This window comes from Megalobrama amblycephala, linkage group LG21 (assembly GCF_018812025.1).
Source record: "Megalobrama amblycephala isolate DHTTF-2021 linkage group LG21, ASM1881202v1, whole genome shotgun sequence".
Lineage (NCBI taxonomy): Eukaryota > Metazoa > Chordata > Actinopteri > Cypriniformes > Xenocyprididae > Megalobrama > Megalobrama amblycephala.
The window spans coordinates 16,321,829-16,348,409 of record NC_063064.1 but is presented as its reverse complement, the minus strand read 5'-3'; the positions used below and the strand labels follow the sequence as shown (position 1 = coordinate 16,348,409).

Sequence of the window (26,581 nt, the reverse complement as noted above, 5' to 3'; positions counted from 1 at the left end):
TCAAGCCGGTAAACAAGCCGTCACATCTCATTTACACATCAGCGCCATTAATCGCCTCACAAACTAACACCAAGCGCCGGGCCATGAGGCGAGAGGGAGAAGCCGGGGAGGGAGGATGGAGGTTAAGGCTGGGGTTATGGAGGCTTGGAGGGGTCAGAGACAGGGGGCAAACAGGGAGAGAAAGGATGGAGGAAGGGGTACCTAAACAAAAACAGGAGGGAAGGGGGAGATCAGATGTGAGGAGGGAATTACTAAGACTGTACTACAAGAAAAGGGCTCAAGGAATGGCTTAGCATCTGAGATGCAAGGATCTCTGTAGGAACACCAATGTGTCCTTAAGAAAGACACTTGTCCTTACAATTTATTTGAGTTAGTTAGTTGTTAGTTGTACTTTATTGTTCAGCCTTGGCTGAAAATTGGTCTTTGGCCTCGCCATACAATTACAATACAATTAACAATACACAGTATCCACTTAAAAAGTTAAAAATATTCACATTTCCTACCCCTTATTCAGAAGACCTATTGCATTTGGTACAATTTATTTTTTGGATATATTCATATTTATAATAAAATTAAAAACAAAAAAACAAAACAAATAATAAAATCAAAATTAAAAAAATAAAAAAATAAAAAATGTAAACAAAAAGAATGCATAAAAAACTATATATATATATATATATATATATATATATATATATATATATATATATATATATATATATATATGACAAAAATGTGTTTAGTTTTTATACATAAATATTTACTTTTTAAAACATTTTTGTATACATTATATATACACTTATAATATTTTGTTTATATATATATTTTTACTTATATATATATACTTTTTGTTTACATATTTATTTAAATATTGTGCAATAAAGGCTTTTTATATAGTAACACTTTACAATAAGGTCTCGTTTGTTAGCCTTAATTAATGTATTAACTAATATGAACTAACAATGAGCAATACATTTGCTACATTAGGCCTATTTATTAATCATTTTTAACAAATAAAAACAATTTAATAAAATCAGTTTAATAAAAACAATGGTTTGTTGTTTGTTCATGTTAGTTCACAGTGCATTAATTAATAGTAAATGTTGAAATTAAAGCTGCAGTCCGCGATTTTTGGCCCTCTAGCGGTTAATAAACAGAACTGCATGCGTCTTGCGGGCGAACATTCTAGCCGGAGCTACTTTTCTCCGTGTATGTCTATGGCGAGTCACGCAGTTACTGTGATACTCTGCGGCGGGTCCTACCAGTCCGGTCTGAAATAGTCAGAATATAAACACTTATTATAAGCGTACCATTTTCCAAAAACACGGTTTGGAAAATGGATTCATGTTGTATATTCTCTTATAATTTTTGCGAACTGCAGCTTTAACATTAACTAAGATTAATAAATGCTGTAGAAGTATTGTCCATTCTTAATTCAAGTTAACAAAAGTAGTTAACTAATGAAACCTTAATGTAAATTGTTAGCATTTATACATACATTTACATTGCATATGTATGAAATAACCACTTTAGAATCCCCACCAACACATCTAAACTGTTGCCTCTGTCTCCTAAACCTTATGATCATCTTTTATCTCCACCATATCATCATATGACTATCACATACACTTTGCAAGAATGCTAAACTGCTACATGCCAACTCTCCCAGCCACTTTTACCCATCCCCCATCATACTAAAGCAGAATGTTTATCAACACATGAACAGGAGAACAAAATGCCTCCACTGTTCCACTAGAATAATTCCCTTCTCTTAATCCTGACAGGAGGGGGCAAGGGGTCACATTTCTCAGGTGGAAGCGATAAGGGAAGCTAGGTGGGGTTAGCATAAGGGGGGACGGATGGGAGAGCTTTTAAACAGTCACACCGCCACCTTCAAAAAGCCTGGAAGATATTAGCCTGCATGTGGAGAGTGAAGGGTCACTATTGAGCGGGACGTGACGCTAAAGAGGCCTGTCATTTTAATAACAGGCCCGCTGAAAGGCTGCAGGCGCTGTTAGCAGGTGGCTCCGTGATGATGTCTTCCAGGCTGTAGGGCCCTGATGCACACAGCCACCTTTTCACAAGCTAATTTGTCCAAAAATGATCTAAAACCTCCATTGCCACCCATCCCCCGAAGTTACCGCATTACCTCCCACAGGTATTTATCATATCGCACTTCTTATACAGTACATGGTGGTGGTGCGGGCGGATTTGTTTGTCGTGTGTGTGTGCGGTGTGTAATAAAAGCCAGCCACCGGGGGCTGCAGGGCTGAGCGATTCTAGAGAAGCAGAGAATTCCGGGCTGTCACTTGCTTATTTTCACCCAGTTCAAAGCTCGCGTCTGGGGACCGCTTTCTCTGACAGCGTTCGGACAGCATTCGGACAAATGAAAATCCGCCGTTGCGCGAGTGCCCCGAGTCGGGCAAGTTCAAGTGGAAAATCCCCCCACCATTCCGTCTTCCATATCCCTCTTCCATTAGTCCCTCGCTTTCTGCGGACGTCCCTCGCACACACACATCTGTGGCTCTATCTAACGCCTCACTGCCCCAGAATAAAAATGACAACAAATTTCCAGTGGAACACAACAGAAGAGATGACTGGGGTGCGGAAATATAAAAGCCCATTATCGACCGCGTTCATTACACTTTTCACTCATGTTTCAGATCAAAAAATGGACTTTTACACTCCACTGCTCAAACCCAAACTCTGAAACGGCCAGCACGGCCCTGGGTGTTTCTCTTCTTGCTCTCTCTCTCTCTCTCTCTCTCTCGCCGTCTTCAATCTGTCAGGCCTCTTGCATTCTGGGTCACCCTCTCTAACCTTCTCTCTTTTCAAAACAACCTCTTTGAAAAGGAAAAAAAAAAGTGCCAACTAAGCATTTCCACTTAATGGACAAAACAGAGAGTTTTCAAAAATAAAAGTTCACAAAAAAGAGCTCTGTCCAGTATGGATGGTCTTTTTGTCCCCCATTGATCAGAGGTGTCTATATACGTGTCAGTTTCCAAAAAAAACGCCAAAGAATTCTTATCAAAACCTGCTTTAAAGTGGCTATTTGCATGATAAGCGCTGCATTGTGTTTTACCACGATGAACAAACATGAGAGGTAAATTTTCATTAGGGTCAAAGGACTTTCAAAGTTCATTCTGTAAAACTGATCCCAAAGTGCTTGACCACACTGAGGTGGAGCTGGCGTCAGCCATCTCGCCATCGGATCATCTCAATGTGGTACTCCCTTCACCCAGTGCTACCGTGGCAACGCAGCCTCTCTATCAACGCTCAAGAGAAGGAAACTAATTAGCATGTCTCTAATGAGTCTTTTCATTTTTTTTTTTAATTAAACGAGGTCCTCAATAATACATGAAAAGAGGACACTTTTTCTTTTCAATTACCAACAAAGATGGGACTGAAGCCACGTGTGTGTATGCAAAATGGGTCTATATAACCATGATAATAAATTCTATGCTCTTTCCATCACCTTATACACAAAGATACAAATAGTCCTATGGTGTGACGGAGCTATTAAAACGTGTGGATTTTATTATGCTGCTAATTATAAAACATCAAATAAACTGAATGAAAAAGGAAACAGTTAAATAACTATACAAACAAAATAAATTCCATAAACATTTTTCAATTTTATATATATATATATAAATATGTACACAGATTAATACTTTTACTCAACAACGATGGATTAAATTGATAAAAAAGTTATGGTAAAGACATCTATAATGTCACAAAGGATTTCTATTTTGAATAAATGCTATTCATCAAAGAATCCTTAAAAAAAATACATCAAGTATTAAGCAAAATAACCGTTTTTAACATTGATAATAAGAAATGTTTCTTGAGCAGCAAATCAGCATATTAGAATGATTTATGAAGGATCATGTGACACTGAAAACTGGATTAATTCCAAATTCAACTTTGCCATCACAAGAATAAATTACACTTTAGAATGTTTGAAAATAGAAAACAAATATTTAAAATTTTAATACTATTTCACATCATTACTGCTTCTACTGTATTTTTAACCAAATAAATGCAGCCTTGGTGAACATAAAAGACTTCTTTCAAAAACCTCTGATTGGTGTATAGTGTATAAAAATATTTTTTAAACAAATTTAAACTAACAAACCTAACTGCAATCCTTGCCTTGGCTAGTTTAAATGACTCTCATTGACTCTGTAAAAGACTGAGCCAGCACAAAAAAAAAAAAAAAAAAAATTATATAAAATTATATATATATATATATATATATATATATATATACAGAAAGGCAATCTGCAATTATTTAGCCCTCAATGTCCCAAAAAGAGAAATAATATTAACTGAGAATGAGAGCCGGCCATATTAAGCATTTAAGGGAAGAACCTGTTGGTCACGGCCAAGGTTCTGGTAGTAGTGTAACTTCTGGTTTCTTTGGCAGTGATGAAGAGGAAAAATCTAATTTTCAGCAACCAAAAGATTTCATTGTTTGTCACACTGCATTCAAACCTTCAGAAAGAGCTTAACCTGACCAGCAGCCATTTTCTGTCGGGCTAAGACCATTGACTAGATTAAATGACTTTCCTGCCCTTCTCTCCCTGCCATTTGACAACAGATTCAAATACCCTGAACCTGAGTACTTTTAGAAATAAAAAAAAAAATCATTTGAAATAAGACCATGAGAGTTAAAAGAAAGGTGAAATAACAGCAAGAGCCTCTTGACAGCTAGGTGTCAAGCAGCTGAAGGCCTTTTCGTAAAGACATAATTGGTATGAGGCATTACTACAAAAAAAAATAAATAAAAAAAATCTAATCCTCCAGCATGACTATCTACATACCTGACATTTTTCTTGTTTTTGAATCAATAGTAACGGAAACCCTCATAATAAACAAGGGGCGGTTTGCAGACCCTAAAACCCTATAGAAAAACTAGGAACAGGGAAGGTTTGATGCTCCAGGGCAGCAGATGAGGAAGTGACACTACAAAGCAGAATCTCAGGGTCACCTTTATCAGTATGCAGGGTAGCCGTGTGCTGAGGTGGGATAGACTTCACCCTAGAAGCCCAAACAAAGAGCCTCACCTGAGGGTCATGGGTCGACAGAGGTCAGTGGATCTGACCGAAGAGTTCATCAGAAAACATCAAATGTGTATGAGTATGCCTCTTTATAACATCCAGCCTGAGAATATAGTATGCTATAACATCTGTAAGTCCCTTTAGAGAGAAAACGTGATTAGCTCTTGTGAAAAACTTGCTAAAAGATGCTCGGGAGTTATGGGGGCTTCTTTTTGCTAAGACAAAAGGGCCCACACCTCCAAGTCTAGGATATTCTGATCTCTAGATATGCCCTTTTGGTGAAAATCTGGTATTGTTTTCCCCTTTACATCCAAAAAGTGAAATAATACAACATCACAAATCTCCTAAACAAGCTGCATAATTTGAGATGCCATTCACATCTGTAGCACTAATGACAAAGGACAAGGTAAACACTAAATTTTAATATTTAAAGGGAAAGTTACCCCAAAAATGAAAAATGTTGGTTTAAACCTGTATAACTAACTTTCTTCTGTGGAACACAAAAGAAGATATTTTGAAGAAAGTCTAGTGACTTTCATTGTATTAACAAAAAACAAAACAAAACACAAAACAAAACAAAACAAAACAAAACAAAACAAAACAAAACAAAACAAAACAAAACACAAAACAAAACAAAACAAAACACAAAACAAAACACAAAACAAAACACAAAAACACTAGTTGAAGTGAGCTGACCTTTAAGTATAATCAACAATAAAAGTGATGCTCACTTTAGCAAACACCACAATTTAAACCAAGTCACAATTTAAGCCAAATCTGCTCAATAAGCCACATAAATTATCAAAAGGTGCATAAACAAAAAACAACTTGTGAAAAAAAAGGTGTTCTGATAAAATGCTCCTTTCATTTTCCTCTTCTTGACTTTTCTTTAGCTCAACGAGCACGGCGAAGCAAACTTCAGCCCAGGGTTCAATCTAATTAGTGTGGTTTGTTAATTAAATGAGTGCGCCACTAACGAGGTAACCTGCTGTTCCTTGATAATGTTAATTACCCTGAAGGGAAAACCTCTCAACACGGTCATTTAAACTGTCAGCTAGCATTCCTCCTGGATTATTGATGATTTGTAAAACTGTGGCCGGCTCTCACACTCCCCTTCGCTCGCTCGTTCACTTGCACTCTCTACTTTTCACCTAATATGCTCATATTGACTACATCCGCCCCTCGCTTCCTGCTTGTGATTAGGGGTGGCCTTGTTCATCTTCTCTCCTCCATCTCCATCAGATTCAGGCTAAATAAAAAAGCGCACCCTAATCTGTACCTATATGCCAGTCTGTGTTAGTCTCACAACTGTGTTAACATGCTTCTTCCTGTGTTTTCATGACTGTGATATCAAAGCTTTACTCTGGTATGCACACGTGACTGTGTGTCTTGTCACATTTGACAGGTGGGCTAAAGCAGGCAGTTATCACCACTGCCCCAATTCAACATGGCATGCATGAAGACTGCATTTCTTACCAACAGTAAGAAACACTTAGACAAAACAATACCAACACACATGCAAAATGCACAGTGTATTGCTAAATAAGAATCGATGTTTACTCTGTAAAGATAACCTGACCTAAATGGGGAATAAAAAAATAATGAAAATAATAATAATAAAAAAAACTATAAATAATAACTAAAATACATTATATAAAATCAATATGAAATAATATAAAATGAAAAATTATATATATATATATATATATATATATATATATATATAAATATAATTTATTACCATTTATATGCTGAAGTTACAGAACCATGCACGACATGCGGACAAAAAATATGTATCGTGGCCACAAATTAAGAATTCATTCTCTTGTTTTAGTAAATTGTGGCCACGTTGTACTAATTTGATTAAATTATATTGTGCACACAATTTAGTAAAAAAAAGAGGGAATTAATAAAAGGTGCTGATGTATTATTAAGTCATGGACACGATATACATATTTTTGGTATTGTCTTTGGTAAAGTGAAAAACTAATTATATTTGTACAGAAAGCCTAATGGGTAAAGTCCTGTTCATACCAAGTCTGCACAACACCAAATGGCACAAAAAAGTATATATAAAATAATAATAACAACAACCACCACCACAACATTTGAACATTTTTGTCATTCTCAGAAGAAAAGTTGATACCTAAGGGAATTATTGGGCATCCAGGAAAATAAATAAATAAACCAAATTTCTACATAAAATGAAAAATAATGAAAAAAATTGGAACAAAATTTTGGATTTGGTACTGATAGATCTGAGCTCTCTACACTACTCTATTCCCAAGATTTCTGCTCTAGACCCTGAGTGTGTCTGTACGTGTGTGTGTGACCAGGTGCTATAGGAACGTGCACTCAAGCTAGACATGAAGTTTGGTTATAAAGTAGTGCCATTGTTCAGCTCTTGACTACAAAGAACCACATTCACAACTCTGCTCTTTTAATATAGAACAGATGGGGGGATGGGAGATGATCAGATAGTCAAGAACTTTAACAGACATATATCTGAGAAAGTATGACAATGAAAAATAGGGATATAGCTGGAAAAAAAAATCTGTTCATGATATTTGATGATAATCAAATTATTTTTAAAAATCAGTTAAATTTCACTAAATTAAAAATTAGGGATGTAACAATACCCTCATGTCACAATTCGATACTTATCACGATACGATATTATTGTGATACTCCAAGACATAAGGTTAACAAAATACGTACTGTTGATTAAAATGCTAAATTTGCATTATTATTTTATACATTAAACTACTATATATAATGTTGAATATTATGTAGTAGTGAAACTAAAACTCTGTAAACTTGAATTTATTCCTCACACAGTAATTTTCATTTTGGGTGAACTATACGCAATACATATTGTCACTATCCACGATACATATTGTTGCATTTTTTTATTGCGATATATTGTGAAAAGATATATTGTTACACCCCTATTAAAAATATATATATGTTTTTCATTTATATGCGCCAATGCAAACAAATCACAGAATCAGAGTTCAGACCGTTCTAAATGATTCAATAAAATGAAACTTTTAAAAATGTTATATCATAAACATTTTTCAAAACTTTCTTAAGGAAGGATAGTGGAGCTAGTCTTTTAATGCTGCCTTTAGGAAACTAAATGGCCAAATGAAAGTGCATTGAATTCATCGTAATTTTCATGATGGATTTGATAACACAAGCAAAATCATCATAGATACATTGAATATTTCATATACCACCCATCCTTAATGGTAAAGTGAAACAATAATGAAGGGAAAGGACAAAAATGTGATTTAACGCTTACATCTGATTGTTATAATAAGTATATGCTTGTATATTTATATGGGTGTGTGTGTATGTGTGTGGCACTTGTACCTGCACAGGGCTCTGTTTGACCTCGTTGCTGCTGGGGGAGTTGAGTCCTGTGGCCTGCTGGAGGATGAACTGGCGTGCTGCCTGGAGGGCCTGCGGACACGAGAAACAGAGACAACACAGCGGTGAGCACCACACATACACACACCTTTGCACTCTGCTTACATTTCCTCAAAATCACACGAGGGATACACTTAGCACTGCATGGTGGGCCCCACCTGTTTGCCAACCTGAGTGTGTGGGGCCGCTCCCTTGCAGTGCCAGAAAGGGACCTTGCTTTCTCTTCAGACAGCGAGAGGGAAAATGCAACTCTGTAACTCTACCGCACCCTTTTTTTCCTTTCTCTCACACTCCCTTAGATCATCTGTCCATTGCACTGCCACTCCGAGGCCCGTCCCACATCATGTGGCAACAGTTCACTACCCTACGAACAGATGACGGCAGCATTCGTTTCGATTTTTCAAACTGTAGCCGCACAGGATCTTTGGTCCAATGGCAAAATGCGGCTCTCAAAACAAAAACACTAGGCAACAGTAAATCAGTGGGCAAACAGCTTTTTGAAGAGCGCCATCAGGATGCACATTTGCTTCCTGGCCCTGAAGAGAGAGAGGAAGGTTACATAGTAAATATTGATTTATGAAAGGGGGGGTGTGGGTGAAAAGCCCTCTTTAAAAAAAAAAAGAAAAAGAAAGACCTGACACCAAACATAAATCCTCAGTCATACTTAGATATGCTAACCGAAAAAGCTGTAAATTCCACAAGTTTTAGACATTTTAAGCCAGCTTTAATAGTTCACCTATCTGTAAACTCACTTTGAAGGCAAATCTATATGGTTTAACATTAAAGGGATAACTCATCCAAAAATGACATTTGCCATCATTTATTCACTCTCGTGTCAGGATATAGCACCATTAAAATAGTATAAATGTGGTCCATGCATCTCAAAAGAAGACTTAAAATATATTTTGTGAGATGAACAAACAAAAAAGTTAATACTTTTTGGCTAGTAGCGAGAAGTAATGGCTATTGAAAATTAAGCTTTGCCATCAAAGGATTAAATTACATTTTAAAATATATTAAAATTTATTAAAAAACTTACCGACAACAAACATTTGAACGGTAGCGTATTGTAACTTGGTGAGAATCAATGGCAATTGGAGTCAGAAACATGCACAAATGAGATCTGACAGCTTCAAAAATGTACTGGGTCATACAGACTACTTTTTAGTGCTTTTTTGGAGCTTGACAACGCCTGGTCACTTTCTGCTATCGTTGTAGGGGAAAAAGCAGCATAAATATTCAAAAGTAAGTTTCACATAAGACACTAAGGCACATGAGTTAAGTAAATGATGACAGAATATTCATTTTTGGGTGAACCATCCCTATAAAACATGTTCATTTAGTACTGATCTGATATCAGTAATAGACTGTTAGTGCTAATAGCCATTATATCAATTGCAGAAGTACTTACTGGGTAAATGTGTGGGAGGGTGTATTTCAAAGCCCAGACCAGGACCCTCTAAATAAATGGTGCCAATCCATTTAAGAGAGATACACCTCTGTCTTTTTTATTGTAGAGGGGGTGGTGGGGGTTTTAGAGAGAGAGAGGGGGCCAAAAAAGGCGAGAGGCCCCCTATACAATCGGCACATGAGAGAGAGAGAGAGAACATGCAATGGTCGGTGTGATGAAAACCATCTGCATCAAGAGCACTTGCTACTTTTGCTGAGGTCGCAATTGAGCGGCGTGCGCATACACACACGTTCGCGAATGCACGCACATGCTGTGCAGGAACCCCCCCCCAGCCCCCTCCATCAGCGCGCACATGACCTCAGCGGAGGGCTGGATAAGCTAAAGTGACCGGCAGCACCTCCCAGCTACGACTAGCACTGAGACTACACACTCTACTGACGGCATGTGGTGTGAATTACTTCTTACAGACATGCGCGCGCACACACAACCGGAGACAACTTGGACCAGATGGTTGTCTGGCAACAATGATCAACAATTGGACAAAACTGCCGCACTGATTACCACTTTATTAAACTCTTCTTTGATTTTCATAAACACCATGCTTATTTGGATTAAATGGTAGCAGTTTAGTGCACACATTTAATCCAAAGTAATTTACAGTGCACTAATTTAATGTACAGCCCCTTCAGGAACAACCAGAGGTTAAGTGCCTTGCTCAGGGGTGCAATGGTGATAGATTGTGATATCAGTAATTTTGCAGTGACTGGGTCACCCCTAAATAGGACCACCCCTAAATTTGTGTTATCAGTCTAGTGCCTGAACTAACAGCCTAAATCCATCTTAGAGCCATCTTGTATGCTTTTTCTTGGACCATTTCTTTATATAACATGAATAGTTTACCCAAAAAGGAACATTTCATTATCATGTATTTAACCTCATGTAATTTTAACCCTGTATTTTTCTCTCTTGAAAGACAAAAGTAGAGGCTAAGCAGAATGTCCAAGCAGCTCTTTTCCGTACAATGAAAAAAAAAAAAAAAAGTATCATAAAAGTATCTTAAAAGTGGTCCATTTGACTTTTCTTTCATCTGTGCAATGCAAAATGAGATAACAGAATGTCCAAGTAGATATTTTCCATAAAAAGAAAACAAGCTCTAAAAAATGACCAAAAAGAGAATCATAAAAATTATTTATAAATGACAAAAATGAAGAAAAAAAGCATAGACGTGACATAAATGCTGTCCATACAATAGTAATGGTATCAAATGTCTTTAGAAGGCTTAAAATATAGTACACAAAGTCTATCCACTGCTTTTTTTTGCCATTGTAAATCAGTTTTAGGAACTTTTATAATATTTTTTTTGTTGTGGTTGTAATTTTTGCCATTATAAATCTCCATTAGAAACTTTTTGTTTGTTTGTTTTTTTGTTTTTTTTATGGAAGAGAGCTGCTTGGACATTTAACCTCTAATTTTGTGCAGCACTGAAAAATGAAAATAATATGAGTATGGAAAGACATTTTCTAAGCTACAGTAAGTCATAAGTGTAATATGTGAGAAACAGACAGGGATTTGAAATATTAGAAGCAGATGTAGTATACAAGTTGTATGGACCATTTTATGATTTTTTTTTTATATTAATTTTTTTGCCATATTTTTTGGTGTTTGTTTTCGTTGTGTGGAAACGAGCTGCTCAGATATTCTGCCTAAAATCTCATTTTGTGCTGATGAAAAAAGAATGAAAAAAATTGGAGTGAACCTCTTCTTCAAGGAGAAAGGCACAATACCTAGTGAAGAACCAGTGGTCAGCACGGCTGGTCTTAATCACGATGCACTAAGATCAGCAGTGGGAGCGGAGGCCGGTGGCACTTAAGTGGCCCAGAATGAGAGCGACTGGGGCGGCGAGTTTCTCTGAGCAACAGGGGAGAGGCTCTGTTCTGTGGCTGGAGAATCTATTGAGTCTGACTTGCCAATTTTATTGCTTTCACGAACAGTGGAGGTTAAAAAAAGATTTGGAGTACAAACAGGGGGGAAAAAATGCTTTATAACTTCCATCCATACATCTAAGCAGGGAGTGAAAAACGCATCCAGATTTCAAAAGGGAACATGAGTTGCTTCTTTCTTCTCGCTCACCTACTTTCATCTTATCACTCTCTCTCCCCCATCCACCCCAAAGCCTTGTGGCATTTGCTGGTGAGCGCTGCACCTTTAAAGAAAATATGAGGGAGGCCGCAGCTCGTCGGGTCCAACAACAGTTCCATTGTGCTGTTGAGTTAGACGGGTTTTATTGCAGTGCAGGGCGGGCGGTCGGACGAGCCAGAGCGAGAGCGAGTGAGAGAGGGGAAGGGGAGGGTGAAGAGGTCAGAGCCCAGCTTGGCGGCCTTAGCAGCACAGTGTGTGAGTTCTTCTGACTTGTCATCGCCCCCCCCGTAAATCAACACTCCTGACATTGCCTTTAATAACAGAGCATTTTTTAATTCAGCAGGGTCGTCGGGTGGGGGTGGGGGGGTGTAGGGTGGTCGGAGAGGTGGGTGTAGGGAGATTTAGCAGGGGGCTCCCTCTTCTTCCCTTTTTTCCCCGTCTTTCTTTTCCTTTTTTCTCTTGGCTCTCGCCCTCCCCTCTTTAACGGGCTTCAAAAAAAAAAAAAAAAAAATGGCTGACAACTGGGTTTCTTTTCTTTTTGCAGGAGAGAGGGAAAGAGGGGGGCTTTCGGGTGAGGGTCCATTATGGGAAAATAACAGGGAAGAATTCATTTTGGCATACTCGCTCTCGTTCTAGCAAAGTTGTGACAGTCGCGTCCGTGCGCACAGACGTGACAGCGTCCAATAATAATACGGCAGATGAAATTTTTTAGCCGCTCTAGGACGGACGTTCCAAAACAACGCGGTAAAACACACAAACAGGGGTGATTGCGCGCCTCTTTCCTGGATGTCCCAGCTTCTATTCATTACGCTCAGGTTGCTTAAGTAAACACGAATGGGAGGTGATGAATCGGAGCCCTAATCCGCCTGTGTTTGTGGGAGTGAGAATGAGGGAGAGGGCAGAACACGGGGCGCTCGCTCGCTTTTTCTCTCTCTCCTGTAAATCTAAACAGTGAAGTCGGCTCCTCCGCGGACAGGTGGGCACCATATGCTGGAATGATCCATCATCACTGACAGAGAGCCATTGTTGACGCCTGCAACGTCCCCCCGCAACCGCCCCCGTAGAAAAACAGAGCCCACGGTGGGCCGTCCATGGGTGTGGGTGGGTGGATGGCGGCGGAGTGGTAGGGGGGCCAGGGTGGCATGAAGGGTCAGAGGGAATCATGTTACTGGAGTTGGCCGATCCAGAGCTGAAGACAGACTGAGACTGCCACTGTATGCTGGGAGAAGCTCAGGAGATATTGATGGGGATGAGGGTAGAAAGAGGCGTGAATAGGACATGAAGACTAACGTATAGACATAAAAGAGAAGGACAAAATGAAATAAAACAAAGAAAAACAAATGAAAATACAAATAAAAAACGAACAAGAAAAAGTAAAGTATTGAATGTGGGCAGTGTACACAGTCTTAAAGTAGATACAGTTGAGATCTCTTCTGAAACTTGAGACACCTGTGAGAGTCTCCCGGTTCGATTTTTTTCTATTTAATCGCATTGCGTCCTAGGAGAAATATTTGAGATATTAAATAGATGCAATTTTGTCTTTCCTATGGGCCGGTCTACATCAGCTTTATGAAACAGCTGCTGGCCACACTCGACCAAACAAACCCCTGCCTCTGTGCTGACCTCCAATCAGAGTTAGATATGATGTGCAGTTATTTATAGAGGACCCTTTTAGAAGAGGTCAACGAAGTAACAGTGGTGGCCTCCCTCAGGGCCGTGGCGCTGCGTTTTTAATTCATTCTTAAATAAACCCCTGTCAACATGCTCCACTTACACTCTGGCTTCTACTGCCAAATGGCATATTTATCCGCACTCGAAGCGGCTTTGAGGTATTATGTCACACATTGTGACTTGACACAATCATTTGTTTTGACTCACACAACAAAAAAAGAGACATGAGAAAACAATATAAAGCAACTAAAGTTATAAATCCCTCTTTTTGCTCAAGTTTATTCTTTCCTATGGGTTATTATAGACAATATATATATATAAACAAATTTTAATGTCTCAGTGCCTTGCAGTTCAATTTTAGACTAAACGCAAATAGGTGAGGTCAGTTTTCTATTAAAATGAAAAAAAAAGAAAACACATTTCAAATGTACTCTGTAATTTGTTCACACTGTTTAGGAAAGCAACAGGGTGTGCTCTTCATGCGAGTAATGTTACCTACATCATACTATAACCGCACGCATGGACAGATGTGGTCAGACACTCTACAAACAAACCCAAACACACCACAAAAAGTCTATTTTAAGGGTGTGAAGACGGAATATATTTCCAATTTACAAAATAGCAGTTCATAAATAACAAGCCAAAGCTTATTTTCCCCTCACTCAACATCAACGGTGTTTAAGGCGGGACTGGAATGTGAACGTTTAGAAAAAAACATCCTGCGTCGCACCGAGGGGAAAAAAAAGAACCAAACTTAACCTTCTTTCAGCGGTACAAACCGGGAGGACTTGTTACACTCGGGTGCTTTTGTTCAGCATGCACCCTGCATGATAGCCACCTCCGAATCAGGAGCGGAGAGAAGAAGACAAAGGCACCCTTTTTTTCCCCAACCGGTGCCATTCAACCTTAAAGGAAAAGTAAAGCTATGCCAAAAGCTGCTTCTTTTGAGGTTCGGGCCTGATCCTCCTGGAATTAGGAAGTTCAGCTTTCTCCTTGTAATGTGTCTAAAAATGAAGACTTGAGCTGTTTCTGTTTGCTTGCATTGGATACGAGAAACAGAAGAAGAAGAGGGGGGCGAGATGAAAGAAAAGTTTCACAGATGTAATATAAGTCGGCATCCAAAACGTCAGTCATGTGAGGGATTTGGCAAAAATAATCATACCTGCTTGTACAACCTCTTCAAGCTCTGAGTAACTACAGGCGCACAATGCGCCCGCTCCTTTCCTTTCGCCACTCCTGACGGCAACCACTTTATTACTCACGAGTGTGACAACTTGTGGGATTGCTTTGTATCTGAATGGCATATTTACGTGAAGTGTGGCTTTCGGTAGCAGTTGCTTGTAATGTATCAAATGCATCACTGTCAGCTGCCAGAGGAATCTGCCACCACGAATGTGTTTGTCCACACAATCGAAAGCGTTCCGCACCATCGTTTATGGAGTGTTGGCCAGGCCGATACGAATGCAACTTTCCAGAGAGACTATCTCTGCTGATACTCGCTAAAGGATGAATTATTGTTTGCCAGAGAACCAGACTTACTATTTTGATGCTGGAATGCTCCGACACAGCTGGTGACCAAATGAGCTTCGTCTACAGCGGCTGCAGGCAGACATACTGGGCCTGTTAGCAGCTGTCCACCCAGGGCTACAGGACGAGGTGTAGATCGTACAACGGGATCGGGTTTACAGGCCTGGGCCAAGGTTTCGTAGATCTTAACTTGGTCCCCATGACTCATTACAGTCGTAGCCTGCAGAGCTGTCCAATTTCACGGTGGGTTACAAATAAACTGCACTTCTGACCATATTTCTCCCCCCTTTTTTCCCCTCACTCGCGCTCCTTTTTGGCCCAAGCTGGATTTAATTTGCCACTTCCTGTTCCATCATGCGGTTCGCAGTCACTCGTCACATTTGTTTTTGTTCAGATCCATTAGAACACGCATCTGAAAATGGCAAAATCGAGTGAATTATTCAATGCCGAAATCATCCGAAAACACCCGCCGCTGTCCCTTTTTGTCATTTAATGTAATGTTTCCGCAATATAAAGGCTATAGCAAAACCTTAAAATTTAAACGGCTACAGCAGACTCCCATCGGCCATTAAAATGAGGAAAGGGTGAATTGGAGCCAAGGCAATAAAAAAATAAAACTAAGGGAGGAAAAAACTTCAAAATATGCTGTAATGTTTGAAAACCCTGACCGCTTTCGTTTTTTTTCACATCCTATTTTTCACAAAGGGGACCTGTTTGAAACTTGCTGCCTCTGCTGCTTTCCAGATGTGCGTTGCTCACCTCTAAGTCCCCAAAAATGTTAAAACAAAAAGCCTGCTTGGGAAAAAAAAAAGTAAATATGGGCTGCAACACGATAGCAGCAGTGTTTCGGATGTCAGAGAGATTTTGTTTTTGAAAACTGTGAAAAAGATTGCGAGGATTGCATGGCTGTTGAACCCATTACGGGAAGGAAAACAGTGAAAGAGGCTCAAATGAGCTCATATGTACCTGGTGTCTCTCTCGGCAGTAACTTATCCCCATGTCCCATACTGAAAGAGCAAAAGAGGAAGTGTAATCCACTATGGCTGGGCTCTCTGGGCATCATTACCTCGTTGTTGGCACCGTGAGCTCACTTTGTAGTGCTGAGGACCACAGCATTAGCGAGAGTTCAGCATTGAGACAGCTCGTAGAGAGAGAGAGCTCGGAGAGTTCAGGATATGGGTCGTCTCAAAATCCTCCAGCCTCGGCAGCCGCACAGCCGGCTAATTGATGGCAATTGCACGGCAGTTTTGCTGTGGTTTTCTTAACACCGCCCTTCTGGCAGCCAAACAAAGTTCTACTTGATAGGGTTTCAACCTCTCTCTGCTGTGTGGACTGCAAAAACTAATAAGCAAAAATTGACTTTCAAGGTCTTGTCGTATTTGAGAGCTTTTCAAGATCTTGGAGCGAGTCTGCAGGGACGGTTCGGGCAATAGGAAGGTGCTGGGGTGTGATGCGAGTCATGGCTTGAGTGACCTAGCCCAATGGGATGCCGTCCAAAACCCATCCTCCTACAAACACATGCTAAACAGACTGACCTGGTCTCCATGATGAGGATAGCGCTAACTGGCAGCAGGGCTTCCCATCCAAACCAGACATATGGAACGCATTTCTTTGTTATTATTAATAAAGAAAAAATTAATAATACACACTCGGGATGTTGCCAAAAGCAAGCTAGCGAGAAAGAAAAGAGACACATGCGGTGTATTGAAAACTTGAAACCGCTCGCCTGGAGTAGAACTAAAAAAAATAAAGTTCATGTTTTTAGTCTGATTTTGATTTTACACCTGGTAGTGGCTAAAGTGATACCGATCTTTAGAAAATAATCAAAAGGGATAAACGGCACATTGAAATGAAAAAGTTTCTGCCATCTGTGTTTAAATGGGAGCGGGGCGGTTTTGAAGACAAGTTAAGAGGGAATAAATCGTACTGAGAGGAAACAGAGTGCTACGAGGCCACGTTTCACATTTTTAAGCACAAATACCAAGATCGAAAGAGAATGAACTACTGTCGTGTCCACATAGGAAACTCAAAATCTCCTATAATGGCCCACAATGTGAATATGATAAAGCAAACACACTTTCTTTCAGCACCGCGAAAGCAAATCTTCAACAAAACCGAACCAGCTCCAGGTTTCACATGTTCTTCATCAATATTCAATTACATCAGTAGCATCAATCTATATCATCAATCTGCGTCGCTCGGCACAAAGCGGCCTTCATCTCGCTTCTATCTCCACCCTTGGCTATTGAGAAGAAAAATAGAAACCAACATTCTCTCTCTTCTCTTCTCCGACGCCTCTCCCTGTTGACTTTAGTCTCTTTTTAAGATGGCAAACACAAAGAGCAAGCGGAGGCAAGCTAATTAGCAACACTTAAAAAGGGATCTGGCTTCATTGTTTGCAGTCCCTCGCCCTCACCAGTTACCAGGGCAACAACTTTGAGAGTGGTGCTGTGCATATTTCTTTTGCTTTTTTCCTTCGTCTTTTTGTTTCCCCTGGGGGTTCTCCAATTTTTGGAGCCTGGAGAGGGCCGCTGGGAGGACAGAGATGGAGAGCTGAGGGGTCTCTTAAGCCGACTGTGGAGCGGGGGCTTCTGGGATGGCGTAAGGTTAGGCCTCTGCATTACACAGCACAATACAGAGTTCTAAGTGGGCATTGAAGGCAAGGAAATTGGGCTTACTGAGTACGTAAGTGTGCATTTGTATTCAGCTTGGTTAAAAGAAAAGTTCACCTGTATCAAAATCATATGACTTTATTTTTCTGTGGAACACAAAAAAATATTTTGAAGAACATCCAAGCTGCTTTTTTTTTTTTTTTTTCCATAAAATGGAAACATATTGTGAGTGGGGCACCAAAAAAGCCATATGGCTCATTTACATATTTAAATTTATCATGTCACGTTTGGTTTGGTTTTAGTCGATAACAACTTAAATTTCTGGCTACTGTTAACACAAATCTGTTATGTTTTTTCAGATCTCAGGGATTGAAAAGTTAAAAAGTTTGGGATTGGCAAGATTTTTCTCTTTTTCTCTTCTTCCACCAAGGCTGCATTTATATGATAAAAATACAATAAAAACAGTACGTATTTATTTGTTTGTTTGAGTCTTTTATGGAGTTTTTTGTCTGTTTTGGAGATTGACAACTGGTTACAAAAAAAGCAGCTTGAAAATAATCTTATTTTGTGTTTTGTCTAAAAAATAAAAAAATAAAAAAATAAAGCTACCGGGGTTCGAAGCGACATGGTACATGGTGACATTTTCAATTTTGGAGGAACTGTTCCTTTAAGAAGTTAAAAGTGGCACCAGTCCTTGGCAATTTACTCTCTTTCCACCTCATCTGTTGATTAGAGCTGATACAGCAAAAACACATGCCAATTAGTGTCAATTATGGCTGTTTCCTGACGGCGAGTCCAGTAGGAAGTGTACTAAGGCTAAAGAAGCCCTCCCTCTGCCTCGCTAACTCTACAAAAGTGAAATTCCCTCCCTTGCCACCCTCCTCCTCCTCCTGCCCCTCATTCTCTCCATCCTTCCTCCATTCCTATCCACTTCAACTATTACCTAAATCTCCCCCTCCCACTACTCACAGCTCTCTCCGAATCACTAAATCCATTCTCCTGCCCTATTTTTTTTTCCTGTCCCCTTCCTTTTCCTTCCTTTCTCTCCTCTCCTCCCTCTCTCCCCAGTGGTTTGTCAATCAGCTCTGAGGGAGTTATACCTCCAAATGCCCACACATTAGTATCCAGCTGAGAATCTTTCATAATCGCCATGGTGACTAGAAGAAGGTCAATGCTTGATGTGCTTCAAGCACTGCCTATGAACTGCCCAGGCCGTGGAAATTACAGACACAGAATAAAAGGTGGCTTTGTGGCACCACTTTAGACAGTTGGACGTGAGTGTTTGTTGGTGCGAATCTATTATGTTTGAGCAAAAAACAAAAACAAGAGGCTAAATGAGGGCTTGTGAGTCAGAGGGCAAAATATGATGGAGAAAAATGACAAATAAAACTTTACAGTGTGATTTCTTTGTTGCCGTTATCAGTGCAGAAATTACACACCCCACCTTTAATAAACGTCAAAATCTTTGTCGAATGATGATTTTTGCTTTGAAAAATAAAATTAAACAGATTTAAAAAGCTTAAATAAATAAATAAATGACACAAATACAATAATTTAATAAAAAAAATCAATTAAAAATAAATGAATTGGAATCATTTTGTGACCAGGGGCTCCAAAAAAGCCATATGACATATTGACATATTTCAAATCACATTTGGTTTGAAAATATGAAAGATTTTCAGTCAGCAACAACTTGACTTTCAAGCTGCTCCTAACACAAATCTATTAGTATTTTCAGAACTCTTTTGAAATGGCTTAAATGAAACAAGATGGAGAAAAATGATAAATAAAACTTTACAGTGTGAATTTTTGGTTGCTGTTATTTACACACTCCACCTTTAATAAACGTCACAACCTTTTTTTTTGTTGTTTTTAAATTAAATTCAACAAAATTACTATGCTAAAATAAAAAATAAAAATATATACACACATTAAAGATAAACACATTAATTAAAAATAAATAACAAATAAAATAAAATGAATGAAAAAAAAATAAATAAATACATACATGTACTGTTCTGATTCTTTTTAACAGCATGTTACCAGAAGTCAAAATTTCACTTGTTGTTGTCGCAATTATTCCCATATGAGTTTGTAATTATTGTAAATGTGATCTGTGTTGGGTGACAGTGCTACTGTGGTTTGGAACTGATCTGAGCCCAGCTGTGTTGGCAGTCCTTCTGAGATGCTCTGGATAGACAGACGCACTGGAAAGACGCAGGAAGAGACGACTGTGTGTTGCCACAACTGCTCCTAATGTCTCCATACACAGAGAGAAGCATACCAGCACACACACGTATGTAAATGCACACTAACGGCGGCCCTCTTTAGCCTTCTCAAAGGTTTCCCTGGAAAAGCCATAAATTAGTTTTATTACCCTCCCATAAATATGACATTCCCACATTCCAGAATTAGGACTCCACGTGTGAAAAAATCATTAGATGAAGAATATGAAATATCTCTGAGCACATGTGAAATACATTATGCTTTATATGAACCTTTACTTACAGATATGTGCATGTGTAACCAATCCAAGACAGCAACTTTGGTGACAAACGAAACAAATTTTATGAGAGAAAAAACATGATGTACGTTATCTAGATGAACCAGCACATTTCCAAGTTCTTATTTTCTTCATTTCTGAGAGCTTTGAGCGAACACAACAAAGAAGGTAAAGAAACATCCTCTCAAATACTTTCTTAACCGTGTAAGAAGCTCAAAGCCAGGCCAGCTTTTCAATTGTACAACAGGAAACCAGCACGCCGGAGGTCTTTTTTGGTATCGCTGCGGCATCTATTGAGGTCGTCTACAGATGCTAGGCAACTATCCTCCCTTAACACCTCCCCCTAAAACCCTCTCGCCCTTGCACCTCGGTCACCGCCAGCGTTTTGTGACCAAGCTTGACCTTTCTTCTTCACTGACCTCCGTACAATGAGACGGGCCACAATTAAAAGCGTGGAATGCTTTTAAGCAATGACACCTTTCAATAGGCTGAAAATGTTCGATTTACTGGATGTTATTAAGCTGGCTTCAGGCCTGGCCCCCATCACCTTGCATCCTTGTCCAAAAGGGATATGATCCCTGTATTTAAGACTCTCCCTCCCCCTTCCCTCCCTTTTTGTTCGTTAAACTTAAGCTGTTTGAGGGGAAGATGAGAAAGAGCGGCTCTGTTCATGCCAGTGGGCCAAAGGCATTGTGACCGCTGACACGTTTGGCTGCAATTGGTCAAATGAGCTTCATTTCACACGGAGGACGTGATACGGCCATTACTGTCCGCCGAGTGCTGAACAGAAGGCCGTTCCCAACAGTAATGAGACGGGAGAGAGGCCAAACACCCTGACTGTCAAAGCGTCCAAACTTCCTATCTCACCATGCTTAGTATTTCACACGCAGAAACCCAATTAGAGCGTCTAGACTACCTCACAGGTACCTATGATCTGCCATCAGGACAGCCAACTCAATATGGCCTATCTGTCCAGACATCTGAGATCTATATGCCTTTATCCACTCTTTCCATCTGCGCCATGGACAGTTTAATTAAAGCTACCATTACGACCAATTTGCAGAGTCCATTATGGCCTCTTAATGGTGGACGGTGCCAGAGAAAACAAAGACTAAAGCAAACGACACACGCACACGGAGACGGGTAATTCTGAGTTGTAATAAAGTGTAAAAAAAAAAAAAGTGGGGGTGGGTTATGATACGATGACCACGGGAAGAAAAACCGTCAAGTGTCCCTCACAATATAAACCAAGGATAAGAGAAAATACAGAAATATAACTCCAGTTAACATTAGAAAAGTTTAAAATTAGCTAGTTGGTAGGTTGCCCGAGCATGTCGTTGAATTTTCGTAAACCAAATAGGCTGGATTTTATATAAAAACTGACAAACTGAAAGTTGACCATTCCTCGTCAAACCAAATCCTTGTCCCAAAGAGTCAAAGAAAGTCAAATGTAAAAGTGAGTCGAGAAAGAGAGGAGGAAGTGAGAGAGACAGTGAAATCATCTGCCATCTCCTGTCTGTAGGCCATCTGATCAAAAGAGCCAGAGCTTTACAGCGATGTGGTCTCCATATGCACCAGCTCCAAACCATAACCAATGTTAAGCTGTCAATGTTTGTCCATCTCTAAAGGAGGAGTCTGGTTTTTCGGTTTCTCTCTCTCTCTCTCTGGTGTGTTTCACATCTCCATTTTGCGCTACTCTTTCTCAACTCTCCACTAATTAGGGAAGCAGTTGCTTGTCTTCTTGCTCCTCCTGAGAGTTTAACCCAAAACTCAGAAGTGGTCAAAACTTATAATGATTTTACGATTTATAAAACGCACAAAAAATAAGTTCCTAAATGCATCCTACTTTATAAATCACAGTTCATCTTAAATTCAAGCACAATGTGAAAAAGTAAATCAACTCCACCTACAGAACACATATAATAATATTAATGCATATTGTGATTGTCTATTTAACTTTACATTTTAATAAACAATGTTGGATTATTTTAATTCCTGGTATATATGAGTGCAAAAAGTTTGTATGCATGCTCTTCAGTTGGCATACACAAGAACATTTTCACATCAGTTTCTGCCTTTATAAGTCCCAAATGTTCCTCACTTTTGACATACGATTTAGGATCAAATCCGATCGTGCCCCTCTTTATCATCCACCATGTTAAAACTGTATGTCCGATTGCTTATACTGTATCTATATCAGTGGCGTCACTCATAGCAGGATGAGTTGTGATGAAGAACTTTAAGGGAAATTGGTTCTCTTGATACTAAACCGCATACTAGCAGCCAAAAGACGGGCCACATGGTGCTTCAAGAAAGCTGGTCTGGACTCGACAATGTTTTAACCTGCTATGCACCATTTGGGGCACATCCTATCTAAACGGTTGCTTTGAAGCGAAACCACAGGGCTACTGTATCCCTAAAGAGAGCGAAAGAGAGATAAGACCACCCTATTAAAGAAAGCAAGGTGCAGCAGAGGGGTCTGTCAGGGCCACCTCCCCATACCCAGGCCGAAGTAGCTGTAGACTGGCTGTGGAGCGGGACCATTTGAAGTGAAGAACACTCGAGGGATTGAAAAACAGAAAACCCTTGGTTGGATTCCTGGCTTTGTGCAACAAGAGGATGAAATTCTATAAGGACTCCACTAGTGTGCACTCTTGTTTTTTTCTCTCTACCTCTCCTGTCTTCCTTTTTTTTTTTTCTACAAAGCAAAGGGTTTTGCTGGTCTTGGGGTTGTGAAGCAGACAAGGAACATTCCTCAGGGGGGCCCAGGCGCCCTTTCTTGACACATCTCAGCGTTGCACTTTCTCCCCCCCCCTCCCTCCTCTTGGTTCCCTCTCTCCAACCACTTCAGCCCCACTTTCCCCCTTCCCTCTCGACTCTTTTCTCTTACCCTCTATGACTCGGCTACCTCGTATCTGTCCGTACCCACAATCCCCTCCTTCTCCCGAGATGCCTGCCTCCGTTCCTCTGACTCAAACTCATCCCGGTGCTCTCTTTCGCTCCTTCGCCATCTCGCCCTCCCTCTGCTCGCATTCTCCATCACTCTGCTGGGCTTCTGTTTGTTTGGTAAAGGCTGTTGAGTCTTTGACGTCTGCAGATGCCTGTGATTTCTCCCAGGCTCCCGAGGGGCCCAGGGAGAGAGTGCTTTGTGCTCTGACAACGCAGGTCTGCAAAGAGGGAGCTGGGACTGTTTTTCTGCTCCAACGCTTCTTGGCAGGGTGTTTAACCAGTATCGCTCTACTGTGCCGCTTCCAGGTGAAAGATTTGGGCTTGGAGGAAGAGACTAGACTAGACAATAAACAGAATAAACAGCGAAATAGAAGTGCTTAGTGTTTAAAAAAAATAAAAAAATTAAAAATGTGTCAACTCATTCCATGCATACTACACCATTTATGAATATTTCCTGTATTGTTATTTAATTTTATTTGACTTTTTCAATGTTTTTACTAATTATGTATTTTATTTTAAAATTAATAATTTTAAGCTTTTATATTAAAATCATTTTTTTTAATTTGTATTAATTATTTAAGCTTTAAAACTAAAATGAATAAATTTGACTACATAATTGTATTTTTATTTAAGCTGAAAAATGTTTACCAATTATTTTGAATATTTAATTTACAACTTTAATTTTGCACTTCTGTACATTTAATACAATATATTTAAATTAATACAACCTCGTGAAGTACCTCGCTGTACCTGTAAACGACTCAACTTAAAGTCTGACATCTATCAATAAGTCGATTAATTTACATAAAAATTTCAGCGAAAGGGGCTTTTGAAAGGATTCCTGAAACATCCCATATTCTCTTTCAATCATTCCTTTAATTTCTGCTGGGCTTCATAGTGACCCGCTCCATTTATAAAAAAAAAAAAAAAAAAAAAAAAAAAAATGGTATGAAATGAGGATAGCAGAGCAAGACATTAAAACTTGATAAATGACTTTTTAGGAGGCTCTGCCATGATAACACTTTACTGCTTGCTTTGCCATTTTCAGAGCCTTCCTCATTAAAGTCATTTGGCTTCAAGGCCAAACTCTCCATTCATTTAAAATCAAATGAGGGAACTTGATGATGAACTAATTCATTCATCAGATTCTTATGAACAATGGCTATCTGAGATGGAATAAAGGAGGCAGATTTCTATGGCACTGCCACCCATATCATAAAGGGCGCATTGCGTCGCTTGCTGGCACAAAACTTACATCTCACTTGAAGAAAGAAAGAAAAGGAGGAGTGAAGAAATGAGAAGAATTTTTAGGATATCTTTGTGGATAAAGAGGTTAGGGCAGGGAAGGAATGTCATTCAGTGAAACTGCAGATAGTTGTGATTTTTACTCGGTCTAAAAACTAAATGGCGCAAAACGGCTAGTTCTGGATGCAGATTCTGAATTAAGTATAGCATAGAGGCTAAAAAAGTGATACAAAATGTAAGCATTAGTAAACTTTCCACATTAAATAGTGACAGGACTTCAAAAAGATGGCCTGAGGACATTCTTCATCAAAAGTTTTTTGTTGGTTTTTTTTTTTTTTTTTTCCTTCTCTGTAGAGCGACTCTGATAACACCAAAGTAAATGTTTAAAACTGCTACTGGAAGATGAGCAGGTGTGTGGAGCCTCACTGCATAAGGCTCAAGGCCATGGAGAAATAAAATACACCTACACATTAATACTGACACAGGCATGTACACACATTCACTTATACGCAAGCAACCAAATAAAATCCTTATTAGACAGTGGCTTACAGCTTTTATACCACTGAAGGTCTCTGTGTGGCATATTTTTTATCCATACAAGTGAAACTTTAGAATCGTTTAGTCTGATTGTATGAAAAACAAAAATTCAACCGACAACTCATTAAATGAACTGCTACTGTTGTGACATGCCAATATGGAAGCTTGTTTCTGCCACTGAATAATAAAATAAAAAAAAAGGTAATTGCAACTTTTTCATCTCACATTTCTGACTTTATAACACATAATTGTGAGTTATAAAGTTAGAATTGTGAGATATAAATCATAATTCTGAAAAAAAATTGGACTTTATATCTCGAGTTGGCGAGTTTATATCTTACAATTCAGAAAAAAGTCCGAATTGCGAGTCTATATCCTGCAGTTGTGAGTTCATAATGCGCAATTGCAAATTTATCTCGCAATTCTGACATTACAACTTGCAATTGTGAGTTTATATCTTGCAATTCTGAGAAAATTCTGTAAACTCTGTAAACAATTGCGAGAGAAAAAAAGTCAGAATTGTAAGATAAAAAGTCGGTAAAATTTACCTTTTTTATTTTTTATTTTGTGGTGGAAACAAGCTTCCATATGCCAAAGAGCCTGCTAAACAAATATAATATAGTCACTTATTTTAAAAAAATAAATTAAAGTTATGAGAAAATAAGTCACATTGTGCTATATTAAGTCACAACTGTGAGATATAAAATAGTCACATTGTGATTTGCAATTTACAAGAAATAAAGTGATCATGAGAGACTTTAAGAGACTCAGCTAAATGGCAGTTTAAAACTAGACAAACGCTTTTCTTTTCTTCTGACCAGCAAACTATGACATAATCATCACAGAGTTATAGTTACTCTGTATAGCTTCTAGTAGACATGTGAATTACGAAAACCGTGATGTAAAATGTTTTGGATGTTACTTTTACAAGGAGCTACTGCTGCCACCAAAGACCAAAAGTATGGGTCAGTGTGGCGAGAGACGAGAGAAAGTGGGAAAGGAAAATAAAGAGGGACAGAGAGGAAGGAAAGGAAGAAGAGAGAGAGTGTGGCACTGAGGCCACGGCGGCCTTATGTTTGACATTGGAAATGGTTTAGAGCAGAAGGAACTGGCAATTTCTATCTCTAATTAAAGGCTTTGGCTCACATGACTATGTACAGGTGCACCAACACCAGACTGCAGAGCCAGGAAGAAAGGCCTCCTTGTGTGTGGTGAGGCCATGCTCGCTCAGCGGGAGTCTCCACACACACACACACGCGCACACACACACACACACACACACAGGATGCAGCCAAGGAGTGCAAACATTCACATTCATTACCTTCACTACAATTTCGAGCCCTTATTTCAACTGACAGAAAAAACTATGCAAAGTAGCTATTTTACAAGTTCTTTCCTTCTCTCTTCCTGTTCTGCTTCTCTTGTGCTCTCTTCTCTCTAAACGACTCTCATTTCATTGTTTTTTTTTTTTTTAACTTATGGCCATTTGTGA

At 39.2% G+C, this 26,581-nt stretch overlaps 1 protein-coding gene across 6 annotated transcripts in view; it reads right to left on the bottom strand.

The window, feature by feature from the left end:
- foxp4 (forkhead box P4) overlaps window positions 1–26,581 on the bottom strand; it is a 363,043-nt gene that overhangs the window by 73,605 nt on the left and 262,857 nt on the right. For all 6 annotated transcript variants that reach the window (XM_048172845.1, XM_048172841.1, XM_048172843.1 and 3 more), the window contains one exon: window positions 8,439–8,528. In XM_048172845.1, coding sequence (XP_048028802.1) covers window positions 8,439–8,528 — 90 coding nt within the window. The remainder of the gene's footprint in view (window positions 1–8,438; window positions 8,529–26,581) is intronic.